The sequence below is a fragment of the Paroedura picta genome, chromosome 6 (genome assembly GCF_049243985.1).
Source record: "Paroedura picta isolate Pp20150507F chromosome 6, Ppicta_v3.0, whole genome shotgun sequence".
NCBI classification, from domain to species: Eukaryota; Metazoa; Chordata; class Lepidosauria; order Squamata; family Gekkonidae; genus Paroedura; species Paroedura picta.
The window spans coordinates 60973526-60991205 of NC_135374.1; the positions used below are offsets into that span (position 1 = coordinate 60973526).

Below are 17680 nucleotides of genomic sequence, written 5' to 3' on the forward strand. Positions count from 1 at the left end.
TGGGGGCATACCTGCTTACCACTTCCCTATTTATTCAGGTGTCACATGATCCTTTGCCCACCCTCTCTTCCTGTGATTTGGCTGTTATAGGCTATGATTGTGCATTCCTGACTGTAAGAGTTTGAGGCGGCTGCTGCATGGAATAGTTTCTTTTGGTTAGGAAAGTAGTACCTGCATACTACTCTGACCACCAGATGGCAAAAGGAATCATGCAGAGGCACGTGTCCATGCAACTCTCCGGGGTTTGCCACTGCCTGGTAGCATCCCAGCAGGTGGGCTGAGGGCATGGGGTTCATATGGGGAGGTAGGTTGCCTGAGTTGATTCTATGATTCTATGATTCTATGATTCTATGAGTTAGGATCCATTCCTATATTGTGTCAATGCTCTTACAGTATAATCAATAAAAGCTGTTGCCTCTTTATCTTCCAAAGCAAGGTTGTCTGTGCCAATTCCTCACCTATAGACCCTCTATGTCCATGGGACCCACAGAGGAAGCCTTGCCTGCTTAGGTGTTCTTACTTATATTTCCACGGGAACAAAATCCTGAGCTCTATCCATGGATGTTATTAAAATTAAATATACATGCAACTGGACTGGGGAACTAAAAAGAGGGAAACTATAAAAATAAGGGTGAAATTGTATAAATTGGTTTAAATGTGCATATATAGTAAAACTAGAAAAATGGGAAGAGAATGATTTGTTAATGTTAAATTTGGTCTGTATTTTAATCACACACCTCTAAATACAGCCTTTTAAAAGCTCTTTTCAGAAGTAGTGCCATCTGCTTTTCTTAATGAAATATAGTGGAGTCTAAAAATATAGAGTTTTTAAAATGAAGATACATTTTCTATAAAAGTATATGACAAAAATTAGTGAGTATTCTGATTTTACAATGTAAATTCCATCAATTGATTATAAAACCTTAACAATTATATAGAAACCAGCTATTCAAATATTCCCATGACAGATATGTAGGAATTTTTATCTTAGACAGCAGAACATCAAATACAACCACAAAGACGGAAACTAGCAATTAAAAGCTGACTGGGTGTATTTCCGAGGCAAATGATTGAACCAACTATCCACAAGTGTAATCTGTAACCAATTTTCAGTATATGAAGTACTAACTAAACAAAACTGTAACACTGCATTAGTAGCAAAAGAAACAAAGTTGCAGAGCCAGCTGCAAGAAAAAAAAATCAAATAGAAGGTAGACATTTTTTCTCTCCATATATTCCACTACATTACTGAGTGGGGGGGGGGGGGAATAAACAGCAAGACTGCTGACCTTATTCTAATCAAATAGCAAGACTGAATATTGATGTCAATGGAAAGGAAAATCTGTTGTTTTCCATTCATTTCATATGGATTACAAAAAGTACACACATGTTAGGTTTGTAGTATAATTTCAATTTTTAAAAATAAACAAAAGAAATCATATCCCTCAAAATATTCCTGTGTCCACTATTCCCCAAGGCTGCAGTTTGTAACTCACTTGGGAATTGTCTCAAAACTTTTATAAAAATTAATACATCTTTCAATTATTGCATTCCAGTATTAACAGCATACTCATATTCTAAGACATGTTTCCCTTAGAAAGCAGATACCGATAATTAATAGGTTATGCTAAATATTGAAGTCCACTGAAAAGGAAATTTTGGAAGGAAGAAGAAAGTTTGGCTGATCTGTCCCAGAGGATACTGCCCCTAAGCATGGATGGAGTTGTTTTGGGCTGCCATGGGAGGAAGAAATCAGAGAAAATTCACACACCCTGTGTCCACTATTCTCTCAGGCTGCAGCTTGTAATTCACCAGGAAATCAAAGTAATATATGTTGTATATTTAGGGCAAAAGATTAGGATTTTAGTTTTCTGTAGATAGTAATCATTTAAAAATGGCCAGGTCCAAAGCACATAAACAGAGGATCTGTCTCACTGTACTTTTCAAAGTAGAGATTATTTTGAACCAACAGAAATTTATTCAATTTTTATATATTGTCATCATCATTCTAATAAAACCAAAACAGTTTAATAAAAGCTATTTTATCAATCATTGATTTTGATAAGATTAAGGTGATGTAAATTCATATATATATATGAACCATAGAGAAGATTATCTTCTTCCAGGAATACTTTTAAAAAGCTTACTATTTTTACTCTAATATTTTACAAATATATCTGCAACATTTATCTGCAACTGTAAATAAAGTTGGACTGAAGGATGAATAATTTACAAATGGACAGGTGCCAAACAACTACAGCTTGTTCACAAACAAGAATGTAACCTAGAATGTAGCTTTATGCTGACAAAGCATAGGCTAACAAAATACCAAAGCATCACAATGTTCAGTTAGTTTTTCTGCATCTCAAATCGCCAAACAAATGAACTACATGCATGTGCATCATCAATTTTAAGAGCAACCCTACATGTTAAACTTACATAAATTAAACAAATTAAAACTAGTTATACACATAGGGATTGCCATGCAAAACAAATTTAGATTTTGATCTCAGTAGACAGAATTATGAAAGTGTCACTGATTAAAAAAGAGAAAAGATACTTGACTGAGATTTCTCAGTATTTCACATACTTTGACAGACTATGCTATTCTGCCAGAAAATGAAGTGAAGCTTAAAGAATAAGAAAAACACTCTAGCTTAAACAAACAGGAGTGCAATCATATGAATATTCAGAAATAAGCATTGCTGAGTTCAAGTAACCTACTCTTAGTAAGTATATTAGGAGGGCAGCCTTAGAATCCATGAGTAGTCTACTCAGAAGTAAGACCCATCTTATTATCATAGTCAGTTGTTTTACTTTTGTTGCTGTTATTCTAATGTAAATATCCCAATGCACTGAGAAATGTGTGAAAGTGTGCAATAGTTTGTATGAATGGAATCTGTAAGTGATGATGGAAAATCCCTCATTCATATAAATCTGTTTCATTTTCATCAGACTTCAGATTATAGGTTTTGTTACTTTAGCAATTAATCACAATTTATTGTACTATATTGCAACATGCTATATACGGATCAATCTAACTGAACAACAAAATACTCTAAAACTCAAACTATCACACAAGAGTTATTGTTTAAATTGACTCACAAATGGATCACTAATAGATTTTTTAATTACTTTTGATGTTCCTTAAAAAAAACATATCCTAAGGCAGAAAGTGAATTATTACCAACATAAACATTTATTTCATTATATCAGAAACAATACCCATAAAACTAAATCAACAATAGCTGAATGACAGAAAAATCAGAGGTAGTATTCTTTTAACACTATGCACATATATTTGTAGCCATGTAAAGAAAGGAAAAATTAAAAGTATCCAAAATTGTGTCACTTTAAAGTCCCAATCATTACTTTCCCCTTACAACTGTCCAGATTCTAATCCAGATACATATCCAAATTTGTTTAAATGTCAACAAGAAAATTCAGGAGATCTTCTCTCAAAAAGGCTTTGCTAGTATAATCCACAGCACTGAACAGTGAATTTTTAAAAAACACCCAATTTTTTCTGAGTTTCAAGTTTTTAAGCCTTGTGGACAGTTGGAATAGGAAAAAGGAAATTTACTAGGCAGTACAAAGGAAATCTTCTCGTCCTCTATTGTCGCTGTGGGGGTGTTGCCCAGTTCTACTTGTTGCTGTTCAGAAAGGAAACCAATTAGTATAATTTGTTTAAAAGAGGCTAGGAAAAAGATATTCCCTCTTACCTTAATAGTGCTCGCCATAATGTGATCTAGTTTATTGATTCCTAATAATTGTCAATAATAATTATTGCTTCACTCTGACCAGAAAGAACTTTTTATGAAGTTAATTAGAGCGGATGAGATTGTGCTAACTCTGGGAAATGAAGTCAGCCAGTGACAGGAAGAGGTTTCTATTGGTCCTGGCTACTGCAGTTTGAAGAAACAGGATATTTGGGAGCTAAGAGATAAGAGGTTCTAAAACAATGTTGTTTTTCTTGCTGATATGCAGCTACAAGATTTTTTTAAATGTCAATTGGCTATGACAGTGTCGGCAGGTGTGATATGATGTGCAGTAAATATGGCCTGCCACACTGAAGCCGGATACAGATGCTGCTTGAACTGGGCCAAAATTGATACAGGGCTCCCCAGAGAATTACAGATTTAGGGCCAAAGTTAGATTTGGAGTAAATTGTTGCAACCTTGTTGACATCAATGAAAGGCAACATATCCTCAACAAAGAATCTTTCCATTGACTTAATGTCTTGAGCCAGTTGTTTATCATCTTCCAAATCAATTTGAATGTGCTTGTTAGGAAAACCCTGAGTTCAGTATAAGACCATCAAGCAAGTGTCAGCATGTATTGGGGGGGCAAGAGAGTATTTATTATACAGGGGAAAGCATTGCATTTAGTAAGTTCTTCCACACTGTAGTTAGACAACTTGGTTTTATCCTAATACAGTGTTGAATTAACAGATATGCATCTTTCATCTCCAAGATGTGTCTCCTGGAGACACCACTGCATGCTGGCTCTTCTCTCTTTCTGCTGAAGGAAGACTTTGTTGAACAGAAGGTTCCTTCGCTAATGGAATTGGATCCTTGGATCTCAGCCATTATGTATTTAGCTGGTCCAGAAATAGTAACGCCAACTTTTACATTATCATACTGCATTGACCTTTAAAAACAGTTTTGAATTTTCATTTTCCGACACATTCTCTAATGCTTCCCTCAACGTGCTTGGTCATCTGACAGTCCAAATGTTATGGTCATTTCTGTCCTAATCTTTAGACATTTAATTTATAAAACACAGTATGTACAACTATTAGAATCAAAATAAAGCATATTCCCAGTAAACATAACCAAATGTTATGTTCACTTCCAAAATAATCTTTTATATAATGTATTATTCCTAGGTTGTTAGTTTTTTTCACTGTCCAAAATATGATATTGAGTAGTATTGCCTATTTTACTGCAAGCCAGTGAAACAGTGCTTTTTATTTAAATTCCTCTGAAATCAGTAAGACAAATTGTGTATATGTAAAGTTTGCATTGCGGCTTTCTTTAACAATATCATAGAATCATAGAATCATAGAGTTGGAAGGGGCCATACAGGCCATCTAGTCCAACCCCCTGCTCAACGCAGGATCAGCCCTAAGCATCCTAAAGCATCCAAGAAAAGTGTGTATCCAACCTTCGCTTGAAGACTGCCAGTGAGGGGGAGCTCACCACCTCCTTAGGCAGCCTATTCCACTGCTGAACTACTCTGACAGTGAAAAATTTTTTTCCTGATGTCTAGCCTATATCGTTGAACTTGTAGTTTAAACCCATTACTGCGTGTCCTTTCCTCTGCAGCCAATGGGAAGAGCAGCCTGCCCTCCTCCAAATGACAACCTTTCAAATACTTAAAGAGGGCTATCATGTCCCATCTCCACCTCCTTTTCTCCAGGCTGAACATTCCCAAGTCCCTCAACCTATCTTCATAGGGCTTGGTCCCTTAGCCCCAGATCATCCTTGTCGCTCTCCTCTGTGCCCTTTCAATTTTATCTACATCTTTCTTGAAGTGAGGCCTCCAGAACTGCACACAGTACTCCAGGTATGGTCTGACCAGTGCCGTATACAATGGGCCTATGGCATCTTGTGATTTTGATGTGATGCCTCTGTTCATACAGCCCAAAATGGCATTTGCCTTTTTTACCGCTGCATCACACTGCCTGCTCATGTTTAGTTTACAATCCACAAGTACCCTAAGGTCTCGTTCACACACAGTGTTACCTAGAAGCGTATCCCCCATCCAGTAGGCATGCTTTTCGTTTTTCTGACCCAGATGCAGAACTTTACACTTATGTTTATTAAATTGCATCTTGTTCTCATTTGCCCATTTTTCCATTGTGTTCAGATCTCGTTGAACTCTGTCTCTATCTTCCGGAGTATTTGCCAGTCCTCCCAATTTGGTGTCATCTACAAACTTGATGAGTAGTCCCTCCACCCCCTCATCTAGATCATCTTTAAACCGCCAGTGGCGCCATGGGCGCAGCGGACTAAATCAAGCAGTAAGGGCTGGTGGGGAGGAGTTAGGGCAAGCTCTGTCCGGGATAAAAACTCGGAGGAGCGAATCAGGAGACGCTTTGCGGCTCCTGATTCGCTCCTCCGAGTCGCACTCCAGGGCCAAGTGTCCAATTGGACACTTGGCCCGTCTCCCGAACTGCCCGCCGCTAACTCAACACTCCTCCCAAGCAGCCATCCTTGCCGGATGGCTGCCGCCAAGGAGCCTTGCCCCACGCCGCTGGCCTCCAGGGGAACTTCTTCCCCTCCGCCCAGCGACTGCCCTTCCCTAAAAACTGCCCTCCGCTACGTCCTGCCGCTACGTCCTGCCGCCAGCTGACACCCTGTGGGGTAGGTGAGGCCGAGAGAGCCCTGATATTCCTGCTCGGTCAGAGCAGTTTTCTCAGTGCTGTGGCGAGCCCAAGATCACCCAGCTGGCTGCATGTGGGGGAGCGCAGATTCAAACCTGGCTCACAAGATTAGAAGTCCGCACTCCTAACCACTACACCAAGCTGGCTCTCAAGTATTTGTAAAATACTTGAAGGATTGGATATAGACTAAATTTTCTACCAGCAGAATAGAAAGTTTCCCCTCCTGTTGTAACCTACTGGTCTCCACAAAAAGCTGCTCCTGAGGTATAAGGGACCCTGAGGAATGACTTCAGGGTAGTCAAAAGCAGGAAGAGAGAATCTGTGAAAATGGTCAGCTTAGTCTGGATCCAAGCCTACTGTATGTGTGCATTTGGTGGGCTGAAGCACAAGGCACACAGTAGTCATACAAGCAGAGGACCACAATGGAAGGCTTAGCAATACTGTTATGGTTGCCTAGCAACCTCCAAACATTCTCAGAACATCTTTAAACCACTTGGAGAGCGGTATAAATAATTGGTTAAGGGCTCAGTAGGTGAAAAGTGGGCAGGCCCTCACCAGGATAGACAAGAGTTCTAGCCAGGCAAAGAGGCCCCGGGTGTCCTTCTAGGCCCAGCGGGAAGTCCACACTACCGCTGGGGGGGGGGAGGGAGGCCTTCCCCCCAGGCCCAGAAGCGGTGTGCTTCTAGGCCCGGCAGGAAGGCTGCCTTACTATCTCTATATTTTCCTAAAACTCTCCCATCCCTTCTTGCAAAAAACCTACAATACTCCCGCCACAAACCTACTGCCAGGCAAGACGCTCTCCCATCCACCCTTTCTAGTGCCCATTGTATTTACAAGTACAAGTATTTACAAGGCTTTAAATCTGGTTCTTTTCATAAAACTATATGTGTTACTGTTTGCTTTTTTGTTGATTTTTAATCCCTGAAAGTTTTTTTTTAAGATTCCAGTTTTTTCTGCAACCTTGAGAGTTTGCAGAGAAAGCCTCCCAGTTTGTCCCCTGCTCCATTTTGTGGCTCTATCAGTTATATTTTCTATAGTGCTTTTCAGAACTAGATAAATTAATTCCTGTATATAATGTACACCATATTTTGAAAGAGAGATTCTTGATTTAAGGTGACTACTTTTATCCACAATTAATATGCTATAATTATATTACAATACTCTACTGAATACATCAATGTTCTAATTTTATAAAGTTTGCAATATGTTCCTAGCTTATGACTTTTCTTGTTTTTATTTTATTCTCAGATGTTGAAAAATAAAGAAAAATAAGGTACATCAGTCCAGTTAGCATAGGGACAACAGTTTATATTATCTCTTAAATATGCATTATAATCATAAGTTTGCTTATGGAGAACTGAGGCATTTATATTTTTAAATTTCACAAATGTATCCAATTATGCCATTTTATATGCCAAGTTATATATAATGCATTTTATGCTGCTAAAGTGACACGACACATTTAGGTTCACAGGAAAGTATTGAATATTCCTCTATTTTCACCAATATTTCTGCTATCCCCCAATATTGTGCATGGCATCAAAAGTAGCAGAAATTTTACTTATCTAATCTGGACTGGCGTTAGATTCAAGAGGGAAGTCGTGTTGGTCTGAAGCAGCAAAACAAATGTAGAGTCCAATGATATCAAGTTTTATTCAAGGTATGTGTGAACACATACTTCCTCAGATACAATGTCGTGGAATGGAAGTACTTATAGGCAAAGTGTAAGAGTAAATTTATATACAACATAATAAAAATGGTTTACAAATTCCACAGATTTTTCCTATTTAACTCTGGAATTCGTTAACTTTTTGCATTATGCTAGAAAAGCCCTGGCTGTAGTTGAGTCCAATTTAATCCGCTTGGGGATTAATCATTGAGCCTTATATCTCTCACTAGATTCTAATGGCCTACAGGGGACATAATCAAAGAATATATATAGAAGAATGTTTTCCAGTATTTATTTTGTCAAGCAATAACTGCATAGCACTAGGTATAAAGGTAAAGGTATCCCCTGTGCAAGCACCAGGTCATGTCTGACCCTTGGGGTGACGCCCTCCAGCATTTTCATGGCAGACTCAATACGGGGTGGTTTGCCAGTGCCTTCCCCAGTCATTACCGTTTACCCCCCAGCAAGCTGGGTACTCATTTTACCGACCTCGGAAGGATGGAAGGCTGAGTCAACCTTGAGCCAGCTGCTGGGATTGAACTAATGCTATGGGCAAAGCTTTCAGACTGCATGTCTGCTGCCTTACCACTCTGCGCCACAAGAGGCTCATAGCACTAGGCATACATACAAGAAAACAAAGTACTATTAAAGAGCAGGCAGTCATCAGGAAAGAGAAACCTAGATTTGAAGTTGCTTGTAAAAATAGCCCACTTCATGTAGTTGGTGGAGTGGAGAGAGAACATTAGACAACAGGTCTTCTTGAATTTCTTGCGTTCTGATTTCTGTGTAATTTCAGCCATTTTGATTTTAGATGCATTCAAATAGGAATTGTGCCATTCACTTCAATGAGATATAAAGTGTGTCTTTCAATTTTAATGTCACAAGAAGCCTTAGATGTGTGCTCTCTGCCCCACTCCACCTTGACAGTCATTTTAGGAGTTAGCAATGCCTTGCTTTGGAGAAGGTAAATTCATAGGTATTCTTAATCAGGCTATGAAGTTCCTCTCTGTTATGTTAATGAGTGGTCAACCCCTTGGGCAGGAGACAGAACCTCTGATTGGGCATCTGCATATCTGTTGCCACAAAGACTTGCAAAACTGGAAGCCCACTGTGGTCTATCTTCCAGATAGCAAAATAGGATTACTGCCAAGCCACCAAGTGGGCTTGAAACATGCACCAGCCTTCCTCAGACATGTCTGAAGCTTCCACCTTGCTAGTCTCTTTCATGAACCCTGTATATTTCCCAACCTATGTCCAACCACCTTTTCTTGGCTTCCTGGGAAGACTTCCCCCAACCCAATCAGTGTAGGAAATCCACAGATTTCATCCTGAAATTGTTCTGCCCAATAATTTATTTGATATATTTTTATGCTGACTCCTATAACTACCATTGCTCCTTCAGCAAAATTTCATAGTCTCACCACCTCTGCTTACACAGAAGGCTGTCAACTTGAAGTTTTGGAACTTTGGGACATTTACTTGTCATGAAGGAACATTCCTCTACTGTCTTTTCATTATTTTCTTGGGAATTTGGGAGCTCTGTCTAAAATTCTCTACTATTCTGTCATTTTCCCCAGACACAAGAGCTGCTTTCCAAACCATTCTAGTAGATCATCCTCATCAGCCTTCACTGGTGTGGTTAAATAAAATCAGAGTCCAGACGCACCTTTAAGACCAACAAAGATTTATTCAGGGCGTGAGCTTTCGAGTGCAAGCACTCTTCGTCAGACTATGATCTTCTTAAATGACAGGGAATATATAGCAAAAATCAATTCTGTTACATCAGTAGACTGTTTCGCAACCAAATACAGGCAATGATAATCCTTTGTCAAAACAGCCAATCAATCCCCTAGAATTCAGTGTACTTTACAAAAACACAGGGAGAAACCAAACTGCCTTTTATTAGTGATCAAAGGCTCTCACCTCCCCATATGCTGCCTGCTACATCCATCTCCATACAACTGTGAGACATTCCTCCCAGGGAATTCCTGGTAACTATCCCAAGGCCAGGGAGTCAAAATTCCATTACACTGCCATATCTTACAGTCACATTATTACAAATAAAATAAATAGTGCGGAATATGGATACACAAGTTGAACAAGGTTAGCATGAATAGTGAGATAAAAAAACCTTTGTCCCTGTTGAGGCCTGGGTATGTCATAGTATTGAGTTTTGTAATAACTTGCATTTCTGCAATCTCCCTTTCTAGCCTGTTCTTGAAGTTCCTTTGTAATACAACAGCTACTCTCAGGTCCATTATTGAATGTCCTGGAAGGTTGAAGTGCTCACCCACAGGTTTTTCAATGTTGTGGTTTTTGATGTCAGACTTGTGCCCATTAATTCTTTGGCATAAGGTTTGACCTGTTAGCCCTATGTAGAGAACGGGGGGCATTGTTGGCACTTGATGGCATATACTAAGTTGGAAGATGAGCAGGTGGTATAGGTGATCTTGTTAGGTCCAGTAATTGTGGCACTGGAGTGTATATGGCTACGCAGTTGGCATCTGGGTTTGTTGCAAGCTCTAGTACCAGTGTTCATGTTCACATGAGATGCTGCATTGTTGTGGGTGAGGAGTTGTTTGAGATTGGGGAGCTGACTGTGTGAAAGAAAAGGTTTACTCCCCAATGCTTGGGAAAGAGAACTGTCATTATTCAGTACAGGTTGTAAGTCACTGATGATGTGTTGTACTGTCTTGAGCTGAGAGCTATACGTAACCACTAGTGGTATTCTGTTGTTTTCTCTTTTGAGTCTGTCTTCTATCAGGTATCCTTCTGGCTTTGTTAATCTGTTCCTTGACCTCACTGGCTGGATATTTTAGTTCCAAAAAGGTTTGTTGTAGATCATTTAGATGGGAACCTCTGTCCGTGTAGTTAAAACTTGCTTAGGCTCAATTTCTGGATCAGTGCTCCTCAGTTAAATGAACCCAGCTAGCAGAATGAGGATAAGTACTTCTCTTTTGATGGACTTGGACATTTCATTTCTTTTCTCTCAAAACTTTCTCTCCTTTTCCCTTTTTAAATTTTTTTGCTTTCCCCCTCCTCCTTGTGGCTATTTCTCTGCACAGAATCTTGTTCAGACAGAGGCCTGGCTTTCTCTTTCTGTTCTTTTCTTTAACTCTTCAGAGGCATATCCTTCTGCATATGACCATGTCAATTCCTGTGCCCCTCTATTTTTTTTCCTAAAAAGCTAAACCTTGTTTTGGAAAATATCTACTTGTTTTGTGTTTACTGCTAGCCTTGCTTGCCTACTGTCTAGTCAAAGATTCCTAAACCACATGTTCTGTGCCCCTTAATTGGCAAGCTTATCTGTCTTCCCAGCTAGCCAGGTTGCAGAAGTGGGAAGAGCTTTTTCCCTAACACTGAGATTACATTTCTTCAAAAAGGTTGCATTTCTGGGTGAGTAATCCAAACACAAATTACAGAATCCACATGTGTCTAAGGCTACACATTAAAAGGAAAATATGTGGTAGCACTAGTGACTTTGAATATTTGATCATAGCAAAGATGTCCTTTTAAAAGCTTATTACCTTAACAGCTCAGGTTCTGAGGTACTGGTACTATACAGTACTATACAGTCTGACAGCCTGATTTGATTGCTTCAGAAGCTTAATGATATGATTGGCTTTGTACTAGTTCCCTTTCTGGAGTTCTAGAACATTCGTTTGCTGGTCCTAAACAGGTGAACACCTGTATATGGGACTTGACAGAGATCATGAAGAAAAAACAAACTGTCACATTACATCAGCCAAAGTAATTCCTTCCTACCTTTCCCGTTAAGATATCTCCATAAAGGAAAATCCCATTTTATCTCTTAAAGTTGTCCTGCTCCACTCCTGCATCTCTGTGAAAATACCACAGAGGGTAAGGAAATAAGTTAGGCTTCTCAAGATCAAGGTGGACCATACTTCTTCTGGGATAACCACTGATCTCCTACTACAGAGAAAAGTTGCCCTGAGGGAGAGAGCGACTTTGGAGGGTGGTCTCCGAGGCATTACAATCATCCCTTACAGCTGCCAACAACTTCGAGGAACAATGTCTTGCCCCTTTAATAGAGGTTTCATGAGATGTTGCTTGCCAGGTGATATGATTTACCTCTATGCTATGAAAAGTTTCACCTGCCTATTTCCATACATTAAGCTCCTACTAATGGGGAAGGACATTTTTTCTCCAAGTTGCTGGCACTCTTATATCCACTGAGCTCTGTCCTCTCCCCAAACCCTGCATTCCTGAGGCACTGCCTCATGCCTCCAGAAATATTACAAGCCAGACCTTGCAATCTTAGAGTAGCCCCAGAGTTGGCAACCCAGAGCTATGCAAAACTGTTTTATTTAAAGAGACATTTTATAGTATTTTTCTTTTCAATAAAGGTAGTTCATATATGAGTAAATGTAAGATATGAAAACAACATGTCTTCTATACTGGATTGCTTTCATGTAAAATAGCAATAATTCTCTCATATTCAAGTAACTAACATTTTGCAGTGCTTCTTTTGTGAATTATAACAAGGAATCAAGGATAGCTTTTTAAAACACACAATAGAAGAAGGTAGATTGCAAGTAGTGTAAAATGGAAAAAGTACTAACCCCAATAGGTCTGTTTAAATTCTATGAGGATGAATGCAAATTGACAATTTAATCACTAGATGGTGCTCAGTGTTCTTCTTAAGTGCAAGCTAAAGTGAATGCTTGTTCAGTAGATATAATCTCTCCTTCTCTTGGAGCACAACTTGATTTAATTATCTGCCTTCAGTCTAATCATCTGAATATCACCTCACATCCACTCCACAAGACTATATGGTAGCTCTTCCATCTTGGCTCTCAACCATGACTTCTCAGAATAATTTTCTCCACACACAAATTTCATGCAAGGCATTCTGTGAAGTTTTTGGATCAGCTTCCTTCTCCTCTTTCATCTGAAGAGTCGAACACATACATGCCTCTATCTCTACACTGCTTCCTTAAGTATCTATAACTTATGGCCACTGGCAAGTATAATTGTTGAGAATAAGCATAAGAACAATCCTGCTGGATCAAAGTGATGGTTTGTCTAGTCAAACTGTGGCTCTTCAGATGTCTATGGACTTGTTACTATGAGCCCTTGCTAGCATGGTGCCAGCAGGGACTCATGGTAATTGTAGTCCATGGACATCTGGAGAGTCACAGTTTGGCTACTTTTGATCTAATCCAACATTTTCTTCCACATAATGGCCAATCAGCTGTCCTGGAGGGCCACAAACAAGGCACAAAGGCCAAGGCTTTTCACTGATGTTTCAGAGGTTTTCTACTTCAGAATATATATGTTCCACAATAACTGAGGGTAGTATCTAGTGATGGACCTATCCTCCATAAATCTGTCTAACCAATTTTGAAGCTATCTATGCTTGTGACCATCACTACCTCCACTGGTGATAAATTACACAATTTAATTACTCACTGAATAAAGAAGTGTTTCCTTTTGACTATCCTCTACCTGTTGCCCAATCATTTCTTTGGGTACCCTTGAGTTCTAGTGGTATGGGAGAGGAAGAAGCTCCCTCTATCCACGTTCTCCAGTCTATGTATCATAATATAAGTCTGTATCAGGTCTCTCTATGGCAGTTTCCTTTCCAAACTAAACAATTCTATACTCTCCAGCCTTTTCTCAGAAGAAAGGTGTTTGATAATTTTAGTTTCTGTACTTTTTTTCAGCTTTACAGTATACATTTTGAGATGCAGCAACCGGAATTGTACAGAATGTTTCAAATGGGCCACACCATGGCTCTATATAACAGCATTACAATATTTGCCATTTTATTCTTAATCCCTTTCCTAATAACCCCCAACACAAAATGTGCACCACTGCTGCATACTTGGCCAACATTTTCATTGAAGTATCCAATAATCCCAAAATCTCTTTCAGTCTTGGTCTCACCCACTCACTAGCATATATCTGGAATTAGGATTTTTGTACCAAATTTAACACTTCATGGATGCTTTAGGCTGATCCTGCATTGAGCAGGGGGTTGGACTAGATGGCCGGTATGCCCTTTCTATGATTCTATTAATGTCATTTGCCATGTTGCTGCCCACTCACCCAATCTGGATAGATCCTTTTGTGGCTCTTCACCATCCACTTTGGTTTTCACCATTCTGGATAAGCACTGGACACTAGACTCCCTTGTGATTATTTGGGGAAACAATGTGTGCTTGCCTGCTCTTTCAGGCTATTGCTCCTATACAGTAAGTGCATAAACTCCAAAGTTATTAGCAAACTATTTAAGCTTAATTGCAAGATGGAGTAAAAAAAAAAAGGCAATATTTTCCTCTAATCCAGTAAATAAATTTTAAATGACATTTTTGCCCTTTTCAGTTTGGGAGCATGCATATATTAATATACAACAGAACTTCAAACTAAATTATTGGCCTTGCTGTCAAGAAAGCGTGTAGAAGCAACCTTAATAATAAACTCTGAGATATGGGAATAATTATATTTATTTAGATATACCTTAAATTCCATCTAGTAGAAAACTGTCTAATGTTGGGATGATATACTGATGAGTGTCTTAATGACAACAAACAAAAAACAGATGTGAAATATTTTAATTTAGTGAACCAGAAAGGCTGGGACTAATCCAGGTAATTCTTAATAACTCAGAACTGTCATCCTTTGGCCACCAAGACTTTTCTTCCCCCTTGTTTCACATGCTGTGGCTCTTATACAATGTGATTTAGTTCCAGTTTTTATCCCCCCCCCCTCCCCGGACAAACGTTCAGGCAATGTTCCTTTCAGGCATAAATGGGGGGGGGGGATTTTCTCCCCCTGTTCTGAAGTTGAAGAATTACAATTAACTTCATTTTTGGCTACTTTGAACAGTAGACACGAAATTAGCCTTATATCTCATAGCATTTTTACCCCAAGATCTTGAGAGAAAATGAAGTCAGTTCACAATCTGCTTATTTGACTCAAACAAAAATAATTTTACAAGATCCAGTTCAATTTGTCATGATTGGCCCCTCATTCAACACTGGCTCACTAATAATTTGTACTTATAGTAAAGCAGTTATACTATGAGTCTACCATGAGACAAATATGTCAGTGGTTGTCTTTTGTGGTCCTTACTTGCATACCCAGGGAATTGCTGATCACCTCAGTGGGATGATAGGTGAATTTCCTCCAGGCCAGGCTGGATTCTGGAGATTTTTGGTGGTGGGATCACTGGGGCATAACATTTGGGTCACTGTGAGTTTCTGCATTGTGAATAGGGTTGGACTAGATGACCCCAAAGGTTCCTTTCAATACTATGATTCTATAAGTAGATTACCACTATGAGGCTTTCAACCCAAATTCTGGCATATGAATATTTTTGTTTTCAATGGCTGATATAGAGTCTACTACAAACATCACAATCCAAGCAACTTACCTGTATAGTGCCTATTTCACCCCAACAAAATTGGCACACTAAGTTGGTTTTAGAATGTACTTGCTTTTTGGTAACGTAAAACAGCATCTTCAAATATCACATCTAGTCAATATTCTGTTTCCCACAATGTTTGCAATCCACTCAAAGATGTGTATAATTCTCATTGTCAACCATGGCAGGCAAAGAACTATGAATGCAAGCTGTTCTGTATTCCCACAGCTACAATGTGAAAGTACTTATGGTACCTGTATGATACATACATTGGACTTTTTCTACCATGATCCCCCCTCTCCTTCCAAAGTTATGCTTGTACATATCTTTTACTCATCCTTCATTATTTGTTTCTGATTTTTCACCATCTCGCAATGATTTATGAACTACCTATTTCATTGGCTTCCAAATAGATCCATATCTACAGTTGCATGCAGGAAAACTTGCACAACACAGCTAGAATAGTTCTCTATACTTAGAAAATGTGGGGGTGTCAAGTGTAGTTGACAACTCTACTGCAACTCTAGTCAGTTGAAAATTCTTTATGACAGGCATCAGTTAAACAGGAGATGCATCAGATTTCTCCGTACAGCCAGTTTCTAGATATTAACTTTCTCATTACTCTGAACCATATTCTATCTATTACACAAAACGTTCATTGCATTATGTGCCAGAACAACCTTGTGGACATGCTGTAGTTTGTACCTTCCTGATTCTGTAGCCCATTTTCTGCATGTATTTTCTACTGCAGCAAATCATAGTGAAAAAAGTTATTAAATGGGAACTACAACAATGAGCTCACAAAATCATTCAAAGGCAGTAAGTGATTTCACCTTACAAACTTTTGGGTTCCTGTGTTCCTCTCCCCCTCCCCATGGGAATAATTATAGCAATTCACTCCCTTTCTCCCTTGTGACCCCAGGAAAGTCCCTTCTGACTGCAGGAAAGTTGATTCCCAAAGTCATGGAATCCATATGGAGTAACAGTCAGGGGGCTGCAGTGAGGAGAGGGAAGAGAGTGAAATAATTTCTGTACGTAGATGCAGCTGCACAATGATTTCACTGCCTTCTTCCTTCTCACTGCAGACAGCATGGCTTTTATGCACATAGATCCAGTGATGTCAGGAATGAACTCTCTTGGACTGCTGGGGTACAGTGGATTGGGGGAGATCCATGCCTGTCAGCACATTCCACAGATGGACTGCTGAATCTAACTCAATTATCAAACTGTTTATTTAAATGTGATATCTCCCCATCCACCTGGTACGTCCTACAGACCTGGAAGTCAGGTGGCCAGAGAGACACCATATGTCAATGTAGTACTTTGGGAGGAATGGGAGCATTCACAGTATGGGGTTCCCACCTTGTGTAACATTCATACTTCAGCCCAGAATGTAAGTAAAGAAATTTAGAGTTCAATGAGCTTGATTTTCCACAAAAGAAAGTACTGAGTATCACATCTGTGTATGAAGTAAATAATACCTTGGATGAAGAAGCAAACAAGAAAAAGGTGGGTTTTCTTTTCATTCCCAGAACAAAATCCAATATGTGAGATCCCTGACATGATATTACTTTTTTGTGGGGCATCCTTTTTATATACATTTTTGTAGCCAAATTATAGCTGGTGCCTTTAATTGCTATGGTATACAGAGAAAGTTGCATTGCTACAGCTAAAATATCTTCCTACGCTAGGCAACCGAGGCAGACCCCCCCCCCCAAATTTAAACATTTTAAGGGTGGCACAGCTGAGGTACTGAAAGAGCTCTGTGCAAATCCTAGGTGATGTACTAGCCAACAGTACTGATGTCAGCTTCTAAGCCTGCCTTTCTCAACCTTTTTACTGTTCAGAAACCCCTGAAACATCCTTCAGGCTTCGAGAAGTGGCTCAATTGTGCAGAATATGGTTGGGATGAATAGCAGTGTACACACACACCGTGAGACTTTCCCCTTCCCACCCCTCCAAGCCCATCATTGTCCATTTTGGGTGAGTGTGGGGGCAGGTTGACATGACCATATATGGTCACATCAACTGATAAATGTTTAACAAATTTTCAAAAATATATTTAATCCAGGAGATTTTAGGAGTTTTTCTTTATATTTCTTCCAGATTTTTAGAAGAGCTGCTCTTATTTCCTCCTTGGATTTTCCATGGTCAAGGGGCCAAAGCAAGTTATGCAGGCCTTGCTTGAGGTTGACCTGCTCCAGCATAAAGTCTCCACTAGGGGCCAAGCCCA

At 39.3% G+C, this 17680-nt stretch overlaps 1 protein-coding gene across 7 annotated transcripts in view; it reads right to left on the minus strand.

Moving 5' to 3' along the window:
• ERG (ETS transcription factor ERG) overlaps positions 1-17680 on the minus strand; it is a 169909-nt gene that overhangs the window by 69194 nt on the left and 83035 nt on the right. The window contains exon 1 of one of the 7 annotated variants that reach the window (XM_077342705.1): positions 3723-3865. The exons of the other annotated variants lie outside the window; for them this stretch is intronic. Within the exon in view, the coding sequence (XP_077198820.1) occupies positions 3723-3740 (18 nt within the window). The 5' untranslated portion in view covers positions 3741-3865. Of the gene's footprint in view, positions 1-3722; positions 3866-17680 lie in introns of those variants that run through there. 7 annotated transcript variants of the gene reach the window in all.